Source organism: Oncorhynchus clarkii, chromosome 27, assembly GCF_045791955.1.
Source record: "Oncorhynchus clarkii lewisi isolate Uvic-CL-2024 chromosome 27, UVic_Ocla_1.0, whole genome shotgun sequence".
Classification (NCBI taxonomy): domain Eukaryota; kingdom Metazoa; phylum Chordata; class Actinopteri; order Salmoniformes; family Salmonidae; genus Oncorhynchus; species Oncorhynchus clarkii.
The window spans coordinates 39,788,013-39,800,024 of NC_092173.1; the positions used below are offsets into that span (position 1 = coordinate 39,788,013).

The 12,012-nt window shown below is 44.0% G+C and overlaps 1 protein-coding gene across 1 annotated transcript; it reads right to left on the reverse strand.

Annotated features, from left to right (window-relative positions):
- Positions 1–7,591: 7,591 nt before the first annotated feature.
- On the reverse strand, positions 7,592–11,228 carry LOC139385482 (extracellular calcium-sensing receptor-like). The gene is made up of 6 exons (XM_071130554.1): positions 11,050–11,228; positions 10,456–10,756; positions 9,570–10,358; positions 9,004–9,231; positions 8,648–8,771; positions 7,592–8,508 (listed from the first exon to the last, which is right to left on the reverse strand). The coding sequence occupies exons 1-6, from the start codon at positions 11,211–11,213 to the stop codon at positions 7,592–7,594; spliced, it is 2,523 nt and encodes an 840-aa protein (XP_070986655.1). The 5' UTR covers positions 11,214–11,228.
- Between the last annotated feature and the right edge of the window lie 784 nt (positions 11,229–12,012).

A 12,012-nucleotide genomic window follows, 5' to 3' on the forward strand; every position in this document is an offset into this window, starting at 1 on the left:
TTGTTCCTGTTCCCAAGAAAGCTAAGGTAACTGAGCTAAACGACTACCGCCCCGTAGCACTCACATCCGTCATCATGAAGTGCTTTGAGAGACTAGTCAAGGACCATATCACCTCCACCCTACCTGACACCCTAGACCCACTCCAATTTGCTTACCGCCCAAATAGGTCCACAGACGATGCAATCTCAACCACACTGCACACTGCCCTAACCCATCTGGACAAGAGGAATACCTATGTGAGAATGCTGTTCATCGACTACAGCTCGGCATTCAACACCATAGTACCCTCCAAGCTCGTCATCAAGCTCGAGACCCTGGGTCTCGACCCCGCCCTGTGCAACTGGGTACTGGACTTCCTGACGGGCCGCCCCCAGGTGGTGAGGGTAGGCAACAACATCTCCTCCCCGCTGATCCTCAACACTGGGGCCCCACAAGGGTGCGTTCTGAGCCCTCTCCTGTACTCCCTGTTCACCCACGACTGCGTGGCCACGCACGCCTCCAACTCAATCATCAAGTTTGCGGACGACACAACAGTGGTAGGCTTGATTACCAACAATGACGAGACGGCCTACAGGGAGGAGGTGAGGGCCCTAGGAGTGTGGTGTCAGGAAAATAACCTCACACTCAACGTCAACAAAACTAAGGAGATGATTGTGGACTTCAGGAAACAGCAGAGGGAACACCCCCCTATCCACATCGATGGAACAGTGGTGGAGAGGGTAGCAAGTTTTAAAGTTCCTCGGCATACACATCACAGACAAACTGAATTGGTCCACTCACACAGACAGCATCGTGAAGAAGGCGCAGCAGCGCCTCTTCAACCTCAGGAGGCTGAAGAAATTTGGCTTGTCACCAAAAGCACTCACAAACTTCTACAGATGCACAATCGAGAGCATCCTGGCGGGCTGTATCACCGCCTGGTATGGCAACTGCACCGCCCTCAACTGTAAGGCTCTCCAGAGGGTAGTGAGGTCTGCACAACGCATCACCGGGGGCAAACTACCTGCCCTCCAGGACACCTACACCACCCGATGTCACAGGAAGGCCATAAAGATCATCAAGGACATCAACCACCCGAGCCACTGCCTGTTCACCCCGCTATCATCCAGAAGGCGAGGTCAGTACAGGTGCATCAAAGCTGGGACCGAGAGACTGAAAAACAGCTTCTATCTCAAGGCCATCAGACTGTTAAACAGCCACCACTAACACTGAGTGGCTGCTGCCAACACACTGACACTGACTCAACTCCAGCCACTTTAATAATGGGAATTGATGGGAAATGATGTAAATATATCACTAGCCACTTTAAACAATGCTACCTTATATAATGTTACTTACCCTACATTATTCATCTCATATGCATACGTATATACTGTACTCTATATCATCGACTGTATCCTTATGTAATACATGTATCACTAGCCACTTTAAACTATGCCACTTTGTTTACATATTCATCTCATTTGTACATACTGTACTCGATACCATCTACTGTATCTTGCCTATGCTGCTCTGTACCATCACTCATTCATATATCCTTATGTACATATTCTTTATCCCCTTACACTGTGTACAAGACAGTAGTTTTGGAATTGTTAGTTAGATTACTTGTTATTACTGCATTGTCGGAACTAGAAGCACGAGCATTTCGCTACACTCGCATTAACATCTGCTAACCATGTGTATGTGACAAATAAAATTTGATTTGATTTGATTTGATTTGATTTGGATAAAGGTGATCCAGAATGCACAGAATATGAGCATGCTGAAGGTGATGAATTTGGCATCATTGAAGTTATCAGGCAGCTTTCGAGCCATAAAAGCCAACATAAAGCACAAGAGAGCCACGAGTCCTATATCCACAGGCACCTGCAATGAAGCGTGGGTTGTTTACATTAGGGACCAATGTGACACAATCAACTAAAATGTATACTGTTATAAATGACAGCCGACAACAACTAGCATGCATTTACAAAATTCTTTGTCAATACCAAGGAGCTGTTGTTGATAGTATGTTGCCTGTCTGCAGGTAGCGAGGCATCAAAGAGACCAACAGTAACTCACTCCACACTTCCATCCTCCTTCGGCTGCCAGTTGACAATGTTACACTTGGCAGTCACGTCCAAATTCTCATTGAAATATACTTCCTCACCCTCCTTTGTCTTGAAACACTGTTTTCATAAGCATGAGAATACTACCACCACTAATACCACAACCACTAGGCCTACTACCACTACTACTACAACTACTACCACAAGTACTACTACCACCACTAATACCACTACCACAAGGCCTACTACCACTACTACTACAACTACTACCACGAGTACTACAACCACGACTACTACTACTACAACTACTACTACAACTACTACCACGAGAACTACTACCACCACTAATACCACTACCACTACTACTACAACTACTACCACGAGTACTACTACCACCACTAATACCACTACCACAAGGCCAACAACTTCTACTACTACCACTAGGTCTAATACCAATAGGCCTACTAACACTAATACTACTACTACTACCACTAAGTCTACTATCACTACTACTAATACTACTACCACCACTAGGCCTACTACCACTACTACTACTACCACTACTAATCCTACCACTACTACTACTTCCACTAGGGCTACTACCACTAGGCCTACTACCACCACTAGTCTTACAACTACCACCAATAGTACCACTACTACTACTGCTAGGCCTACTACCACTACTACTACTACTACTACTACTACTACTACTACTACTACTACTACTACTACCACTACTATGACTAATACTACTGCTAGTGCTACCACTAGTACTACTACTACTGCTAGGCCTACTACCACTACAACTACTACTACTACTACTACTACTACTACTACTACTACCACTAGTACTACTACTACTACTACTACTAGGCTTAGTACCACTACTACCACTACTACTAGTACTACTACTACTACTAGGGCTACTACCACTACTACTACTTCTACCACTACTACTACTACTACCACTACCACTACTACTACTACTACTACTACTACTACTACTACTATTACTACTACTAGGCAAACTACCACAACTACTACTACAACCACTAATACTACTACTACTACCGCCACTACTACTACTACTACTACCACTACTACTACCACTACCACTACTAGGCCTACTTCCACTACTACTACTACTACTACTACTACTACTATCATGACTGCTACTACTAAGGCTACTACCACTACTACTACTACTACTACCACTAATACTACTACTACCGCTATGGCTACTAACACTACTACTACTACTACCACTAGGCCTACGACCTCTACTACCACTACTACCATTAGGGCTACTACCACTACTACTACTACCACTAAGCCAACTACTACCACTACAACTACTACCACTACTACCACTACTACTACTACTATCACTAGGGATCATACCACTACTACTATTACCACTACTACTACTACTTCTACTACCACTACTACTACTGATATCACTAGGGCTACTACCACTACTACTACTACTACCACTACTACTACTACTACTACTACTACCACTACTACTACCACGAGGACTACTACCACTACTACCAATACTACCACTACTACTACTACTACTACCACTAGTAAAACGACCACTACTACTACGTCTACCACAACTACAACTACTACAACTACTACTACCACTAGTACTACAGCCACTACTACTACAACTACTTCCAATACTACCACTACTAATACTACTACCACTACTAGCATTAGTTCTACTACCAATACTACTACTACTACCACTACTACTACCATGAGGACTACTACCACTACTACCATTTCTACCACTACTACTACTACTACTACCAATAATACAACTACCTATACTACTACTACTACTGCTACTAGGTATACTACCACTACTACTACTACTACGACCACTAGGCCTACGACCACTACGACTACCACTACTCCTAACACTACTACTACTACTACCACTACCACTACTACTACTACTACTACTACTACTACTATTACTACTACTAGGCCAACTACCACAACTACTACTACTACTACCACTAATACTACTACTACTACCGCCACTACTACTACTACTACTACCACTACTACTACCACTACCACTACTAGGCCTACTTCCACTACTACTACTACTACTACTACTACTACCATGACTGCTACTACTAAGGCTACTACCACTACTACTACTACTATTTCCACTAATACTACTACTACCGCTATGGCTACTAACACTACTACTACTACTACTACCACTAGGCCTACGACCTCTACTACCACTACTACCATTAGGGCTACTACCACTACTACTACTACCACTAAGCCAACTACTACCACTACAACTACTACCACTAATACTATTACCACTACTACTACTACTTCTACTACCACTACTACTACTAATATCACTAGGGCTACTACCACTACTACTACTACTACCACTACTACTACTACTACTACTACTACCACTACTACTACCACGAGGACTACTACCACTACTACCAGTACTACCACTACAACTACTACTACTACCACTAGTAAAACGACCACTACTACTACGTCTACCACAACTACAACTACTACAACTACTACTACCACTACTACTATTACTACCACTAGTACTACAGCCACTACTACTACAACTACTTCCACTACTACCACTACTAATACTACTACCACTACTAGCATTAGTTCTACTACCAATACTACTACTACTACCAATACTACTACCATGAGGACTACTACCACTACTACCATTTCTACCACTACTACTACTACTACTACCACTAATACAACTACCTATACTACTACTACTACTGCTACTAGGTATACTACCACTACTACTACTACTACGACCACTAGGCCTACGACCACTACGACTACCACTACTCCTACCACTACTACTACTACTACTACCACTAGGCCTACTAACACTACTACTACTACTACTACTACTACTACTACTAGGCCTACTACCACTACTACTACCACTACTACCACTACTACCACTAGGCCTACTACCACTAATACTACTACTACTTCTACTACTACTTCTACTACTACCACTAGGACTACTACCACTAGGACTATTACCGCTACCACTACTACCACTACTACTACTACCACTCGGCCTACTATCACTACTACTACTACCACTACAACTACTTCTACTACCACTACGACCACTAGGCCTACAACCCCTACTACGACCACTAGGCCTACTACCACTACTATTACCACTAGGCCTACTACCACTACTACTACCACTAGGCCTACTACCACTACTAATATCACTAGGCCTACTACCTACTACGATCGCTAGGCCTACTACCACTATAACTACTTTTTCTACCACTACTACCACTAGGCCTACTACCACTACTACTACTACCACTACTACCACTACTACCATTAGGCCTACTACCACTACTACTACTACCACTGCTACTCCTCCTCCTCTTCCTCCTCCCCCTCCCGTGAATAAATATTCTTTGACTGTCTCCATAAGAGAACCCTGTTTTACACCGCTGCTACTCTCTGTTGTTATCATCTATGCATAGTCACTTTAATAACTCTACCTACATGTACATATTACCTCACACATTGAGGTAATATAATACACATTGACATTGACTCTGTACCTGTACCCCCCTGTATATAGTCTCACTATTGTTATTTCACTGCTGCTTTTTAAATACTTGTTAATTTTATTTCTTATTCTTATCTGTATTTCTTTAAACTGCATTGTTGGTTAGGGGCTCATAGTTAGAATTTCACTGTAAGGTCCAGACCAGTTGAATTCAGCGCATGTGACTAATACAATTTGATTTGATTTGATTTACTATTACCATTGTTTCTACTAATACTACTACTACTACATACATTTGGCCAGCTGAAGCAAGTCACACAATTCATAGAAAATGACCACTCTAGTGTTTTCATTTATTTGTGTCTTTCTCTAGCGTTGTGATAATTCAAGTAAGACTGGAGATCTAGAGATATTAGACAGCTGAATGTTTTATGACAAGCACTGTAATATTACATGAAGGGTAGCCAATATATTACACCATACATGCAGTACAGACATATATTCATTATAACACATTTCATTGAGACCTTGCTTTATATTGATGGTGGTATGAATGCCAAATGCCCATTGGTGTATATTGACACACATTGGGTTGTGGCCCACAGGCCTATGAGGAGAGGTTTAAGAAGTCAATGTTGTTTTTGATGAGATAGTAGACCATGCTTGTCCAGAGCAGGCCTGTGAGACAGAGGCTCAGTAAGGGGCTTGTGTGTGGGCTCCTGATCTGGACCTGGACTGGACAGCAGCAGTCACTGAGGGGGTCACTGAGGGGGTCACTGAGGGGGCCTGTGGAAGCACAGCAGGCTGTCAGTGGCCGCTGGGGTAGAGCAGTGAGAAACATAGTCAAAATAATACATTTTCTTTCTGCTTCATTATTGTCTTGACTTTCATAATGTGCGACCACACCCATGTAGATATGGCTGCTTGGCATAATGTGCTGTTGGATGTTAGTTCAGGACTTTTTGTACTTATTGAACATCTATGTACCCATGAAAGATCTTGTCCACCAGCCAGCTCTTTCTCTTTCTCTCACAATGTCTCATGAAGAGACGGGAATGGAGCCCATGGCAGGAGCGGATTTACATTGGCTGATATCTCAATCCTTCACCGTCCAACAAAACCCTTAGAACCTGCCCTCTATAAACGAATTAGGCTAAACAAGGAAGTGAGTTCGGGAAATCAGGAAGAATGCACGTAGTTCTCACATGTAAACTTCATATTTTGCTCCTTTGCACATTCATCATCTGCACATCTAGCACTCCAGTGTTTAATTGCTATATTGTAATTATGTATCTACTATGGCCTATTTATTGGCTTTACCTCCCTTATCCTACCTCATTTGCACTCACTGTATTGTATTATCGACTCCATGTTTGTTTATTCCATGTGTAACTCTGTGTTGTTGTTTGTGTCGCACTGCTTTGCTTTATCTAGGCCAGGTCACATTTTTAAATGAGCACTTCATCTCAACTAGCCTACCTGGTTAAATAAAGGTGAAATAAATAAAATAAGAAATATGCCCAAACTCAGAATCAGTTGGGGCTTCCTAAAAGTCATATGATCATTGTGAGGTTTTCTGCAGTTTTCATAGTCAAACTGTAGCAGGCTCTCTCTATCCTTGATTTGAACCCTTCCCCTTTCAAGTAACACTTCATTGCACAGTGTTTCCAGGCTCTATTTTTTGGTATCAATTGAGCCTGGGGATAAGGTTAAGCCATGACTGACTTAGATATGATGTGTCTGTGATTATTATAGAATGACTTTGAATAAGCCAATGGTCAGTATTCATCCTAAAGGGCTTTGGTTGACGCCTTTCCCAAAATATGTTTCTTTATTATCGTATATCATTGAATGCCTTCCCCATAATTTGTTTCTTTAATATCGTATATCATTGAATGTCTTCCCCATAATGTGTTTCTTTAATATCGTATATCATTGAATGTCTTCCCCATAATGTGTTCCTTTAATATCGTGTATCATTGGATGTCTTCCCCATCATATGTTTCTTGGTGTTTTGCTCTGGCCTCAGCAATATAATGAAACATTTAGGAGCAAAAATGCAGAAAAGTAAACCAAAACTGGAGGCCAGAATGGCAAATATCTCCACAGCTACAGTGAACTTCCCAGGAGAGCTGACATAAGCTGGGATAAAGGTGATCCAGACTGCACAGAATATGAGCATGCTGAAGGTGATGAATTTGGCCTCATTGAAATTATCAGGAAGCTTTCGAGCCAGAAAAGCCAGCACAAAGCACAAGAGAGCTAGGAGTCCTATATACCCCAACACAGCCCAGAAACCAATAGCTGAACCCACATCACACTCTAGAATGACCTTTTCCTTATAGGTCTTCATGTTCTTGTAGGGGAAAGGAGGGGAGACTGTTAACCAAAGAACACAGATCAGGACCTGTATGAGAGTGAAAGCCAGAACACTGAGTCTCTGCTGTGTAGGACCAAACCATTTCATGATATTACTGGCTGGAAGTGTAGCCCTGAAGGCCATCAACACCACTATTGTTTTCCCCAGAACACAAGACATGCAGAGGACGAAGGTGATCCCAAACGCTGTGTGGCGCAGTGAACAGGACCACTCAGAGGGCCGGCCGATGAAAGTAAGAGAACACAGAAAACACAGAGTCAAGAAGAAGAGCAGCAGGAAGCTCAGCTCAGAGTTGTTGGCCCTGACGATGGGAGTGTCCTTATGAATTGAAAACACAACAGCTACCAGAGTAGTAACACCGGACCCCAGTAAGGAGAAAAACACCAGAACTATGCCCATCATTTCTTCATAGGAGAGGAATTCAACTGGTTTCAACACACAGAGGTCCCTTTTTTCATTGGACCAATACTCCAAGTCACATCGATAGCAGCCGTTAGAATCTGTAAAAGGATTAGAACGTCATTCATTCCATGAATCAGTGTGTCACTGTGTCATGTGTTTTTTGATATCTATTAGTCTTGTTGGGCAGTGACAGATCTTAAAAGTATTGAAGGTAGCCCTAAATGCATTATATATTACCTGTGATATTACTGATCTCTCCCTCCGCACATGGTACACAGTCATAACAGCATACAGGCTTTCCTTTCTGCACAGCCTTACGAGTGCCTGTGGGACAGCTCTCACTGCACACTGATGCAGGTGCCTGTAGAGAAATACAAGATGTTTGAATATTGGTGTATTTTATTTAAATAAACGTGCAGAAATGTTTTAATGTCACTACTTGTGGACGTTATATTACCAATGTAAAAGAAGAGAATTGAGATAGACTATGTGGATTATGTAAATATTATAGAAATCATGTTTTACATTTGCAGTGGTTTGAGGTTTGCATGTGCTATGCTTTTGCAACATATTCAACATGTATTTAGTCCTACCTCTGCCTGGCCCCCTGCCCAGACCAGTTTTCCCTTGTTGAAGGTAATGCGCTGTTCAGGGGGCATCGAGGAATCATACAGCCCCACAACATGGAACTGCAGGGTCCCATCCTCCTCCTGCTGCCAGTTCACTAGGTCGTAGCACGCCACCACATCTCCGTTATCATCAAACCAGATCTCCTCTCCTGTCTTTACTCTAAACCTCACCTCCTTCAGGTACTGTAGCACCTGCTCAACAACATGGGGAGAGGGAGAGAGAGAGGGAGAGGGAGATAGAGAGGGAGAGGGAGAGAGAGAGAGAGAGAGAGAGAGAGGGAGAGAGACAGAGAGAGAGAGAGAGAGAGAGAGAGAGAGAGAGAGACAGAGAGAGAGAGAGAGAGAGAGAGAGAGAGAGAGAGAGAGAGAGAGAGAGAGAGAGAGAGACACAGAGAGATACAGAGAGACACAGAGAGGGAAACACACAGGGAGAGAGACATAGAGAGGGAAACACGCAGGGAGAGACACAGAGAGTGGAATGATTCATAAGATATGTTATTTATGTTTTGTCGTATCTGGAGCTTGCTCACCTGCTGTGGTGTGTAGACTGGTCTTTTGCCGCTGTCTGTGTCATTCTTTAAGTCTGTCAGTAGATTATGCAGAGCGTGTGCAATCGCATATACAGCTGTGTATACTTTATTGGGTATTCTCAGCTCTGACATGTCAGTGTATTGGTTCTTCAGCTTTGCTAAGCTCTCTGTTCCTGTGCAAAGCGTGCTGCTGCCCCCCTCGAAGGAGCACTGGAACACAGTCTCCCAGAACTCCCTGAGCAGGGTGTTGTCTGGAGCCTGGGAGGGGTGCACCTTGTCTAGGAACCCCCCCAGACCATCCAGCCTGGCATTCCTGATGGCAAAGCCAACCGCTCCCCTCAGGAAGCCGTAGGCCTTGTTCTCCGCCAGCAGTCTGGCTGTGATCCAGGACTCGCTGCCCACCCACTGAAGCCCTGGGTCTCCCTCCAGGGCCATCTCATTCATCAGGGGGACAATGTCCCCCAAGCCCATGAACAGTACCACCACCCTGGCTGTGGCCCTCCGGATGACCTTGACGACTTCCAGGAGCTTCTCTCTGGGGTCTGTGCGGTGGATGGACTCTTGGTACTCTACACAGACCCCTTCATGCCACGCTGCCTCCACGAATGTGGCCATGCCGTTGTTTCCATAGTCATTGTTGCTGTTCACCACTCCCACCCAGTTCCATCCAAAGTGTTTGACCAGCTTTGCCAGGGCTCTGCTCTGGTAGAAGTCACTGGGGATGGTTCTGAAGAAGGAGGGGAACTTTTTTTTGTTACTCAGACAAGCACAGGTGGCAAAGTGGCTGATCTGTGTGGAAGAAACGGGAAGATTTGAATTGATCTTTCATACATAGCTGACATTGATGAAACTACCTCTAAAGAGCCACAACCAGAAGGTGTCTCACCACAGGGATGTTGAATGGTCCGACCAGGGATGATATTCCAATGGTGGATGTGGAGCTTGACTCCCCTACAATACCCAACACGGCTGGAGATCTGGAACAGGAGGAAGGGTCTCCCAGGCTGTCCTCAGGCCCAGGGGTGTTCATCAGGGCCAGGGCTGAGTGGATGGCCAGGGGGGCATAGCTACAGGAGTCATAGACCTGGTAACCCAGAGACAGCCCTGGGAGCAGATCACTGCTGTTGTTGATCTCCTCCAGGGCAAAGATCAGGGTCTGTGCAAACTGGAACTCACGTTGGTTGATACTAGACAGCGGTAACAAACCAAAAATAAGTTAGTTGAAGCCAGGAATCGCAAATGCCATAAATCACATATGCCAGCAAAACTGATATACTCGTTCGAGATGAGTTGAGTGTTGTGTTTATTATACAGAAAAAGATGTGTATACTTGGTTTTCCAAAAATATATGCACATATCATTTACAATAGTGTTATTAAGCACTGTGCCTAATTTCAGTGAGATAGAAAAAAAATCTATCTTGATGAGAAATATTCCCTAACACTAAAAGTTCCCACAGACAGTTTTTTTCAACACATACCTGATACAGGGTGTTTTCTCTGGTCTGGAGGTGAATGAATGGACCTTGAAGAGGGCATTCCTATGTAGAGGGAACACTGCCCCAATGTTGATGTCCCCCTCGGCAGACAGGAGAGGCAGAGCAGGTTGGCCCAGCAGAGAGCAGATTGGTGCAGGAGCAGCCATACCTCTGATCACCACCACCAGCAGCCGGAGAACCACTCCTGTACTCAGTGCCATGCCAGCCTTCAGCAGGGCAGCTGTGTCTGTGAGGGCAGACAGAAGGGTTCCTCTTTTATAGAGGTGAAAGTGCCTCATAAGACGCTGGAACTGCCCATACACTCCCTCTCAACGAGTGGGATGTGGTTCTAGTGTTTATTGTGTCCCCGGGGCACAGGATGAGAGAGGGAGGTGGGATAGTGACAGAGGCTGGGTTACGTTGCTAATTTGAGCAAGCAGTGGATAGATAAGTGCAGCCTCTGTCAGTATCCCAACTCCCTCTCTCATCATAGACAAGGTTTTTGTCTAGCTCATGGTTTGTCCTGGGTACGTAACCTGATGGTCGCAAAGAAGGCCCTGATTGGTGAACCACTGATCCAGCTCTTTGTCTTTTGGTAATCCTAGGGACAAGCCCACACAGTGCTTTTAACATAGGGTTTTCAAACATATTTGACACATTTCTACAGACTGTACCATTCAAACGTTTGGACACAACTACATATTCAAGGCTTTTTGTTTATTTTTAATATTTTCTACATTTTTGAATAATATTGAAGACATCAAAACTATGAAATTACACATACGGAATCATGTAGTAATCAAAAAAAGTGTTAAACAATATATTTTATATTTGAGGTTCTTCAAAGTAGCCAACCTTTGCCAGTTGTTTATTTGGCTCCTGAGTGGCGCAGCGGTCTAAGGCCCTGCATTGCAGAGCAGGAGGTGTCTACAGTCCCTGGTTTGATTCCAGGCTATATCACATCTG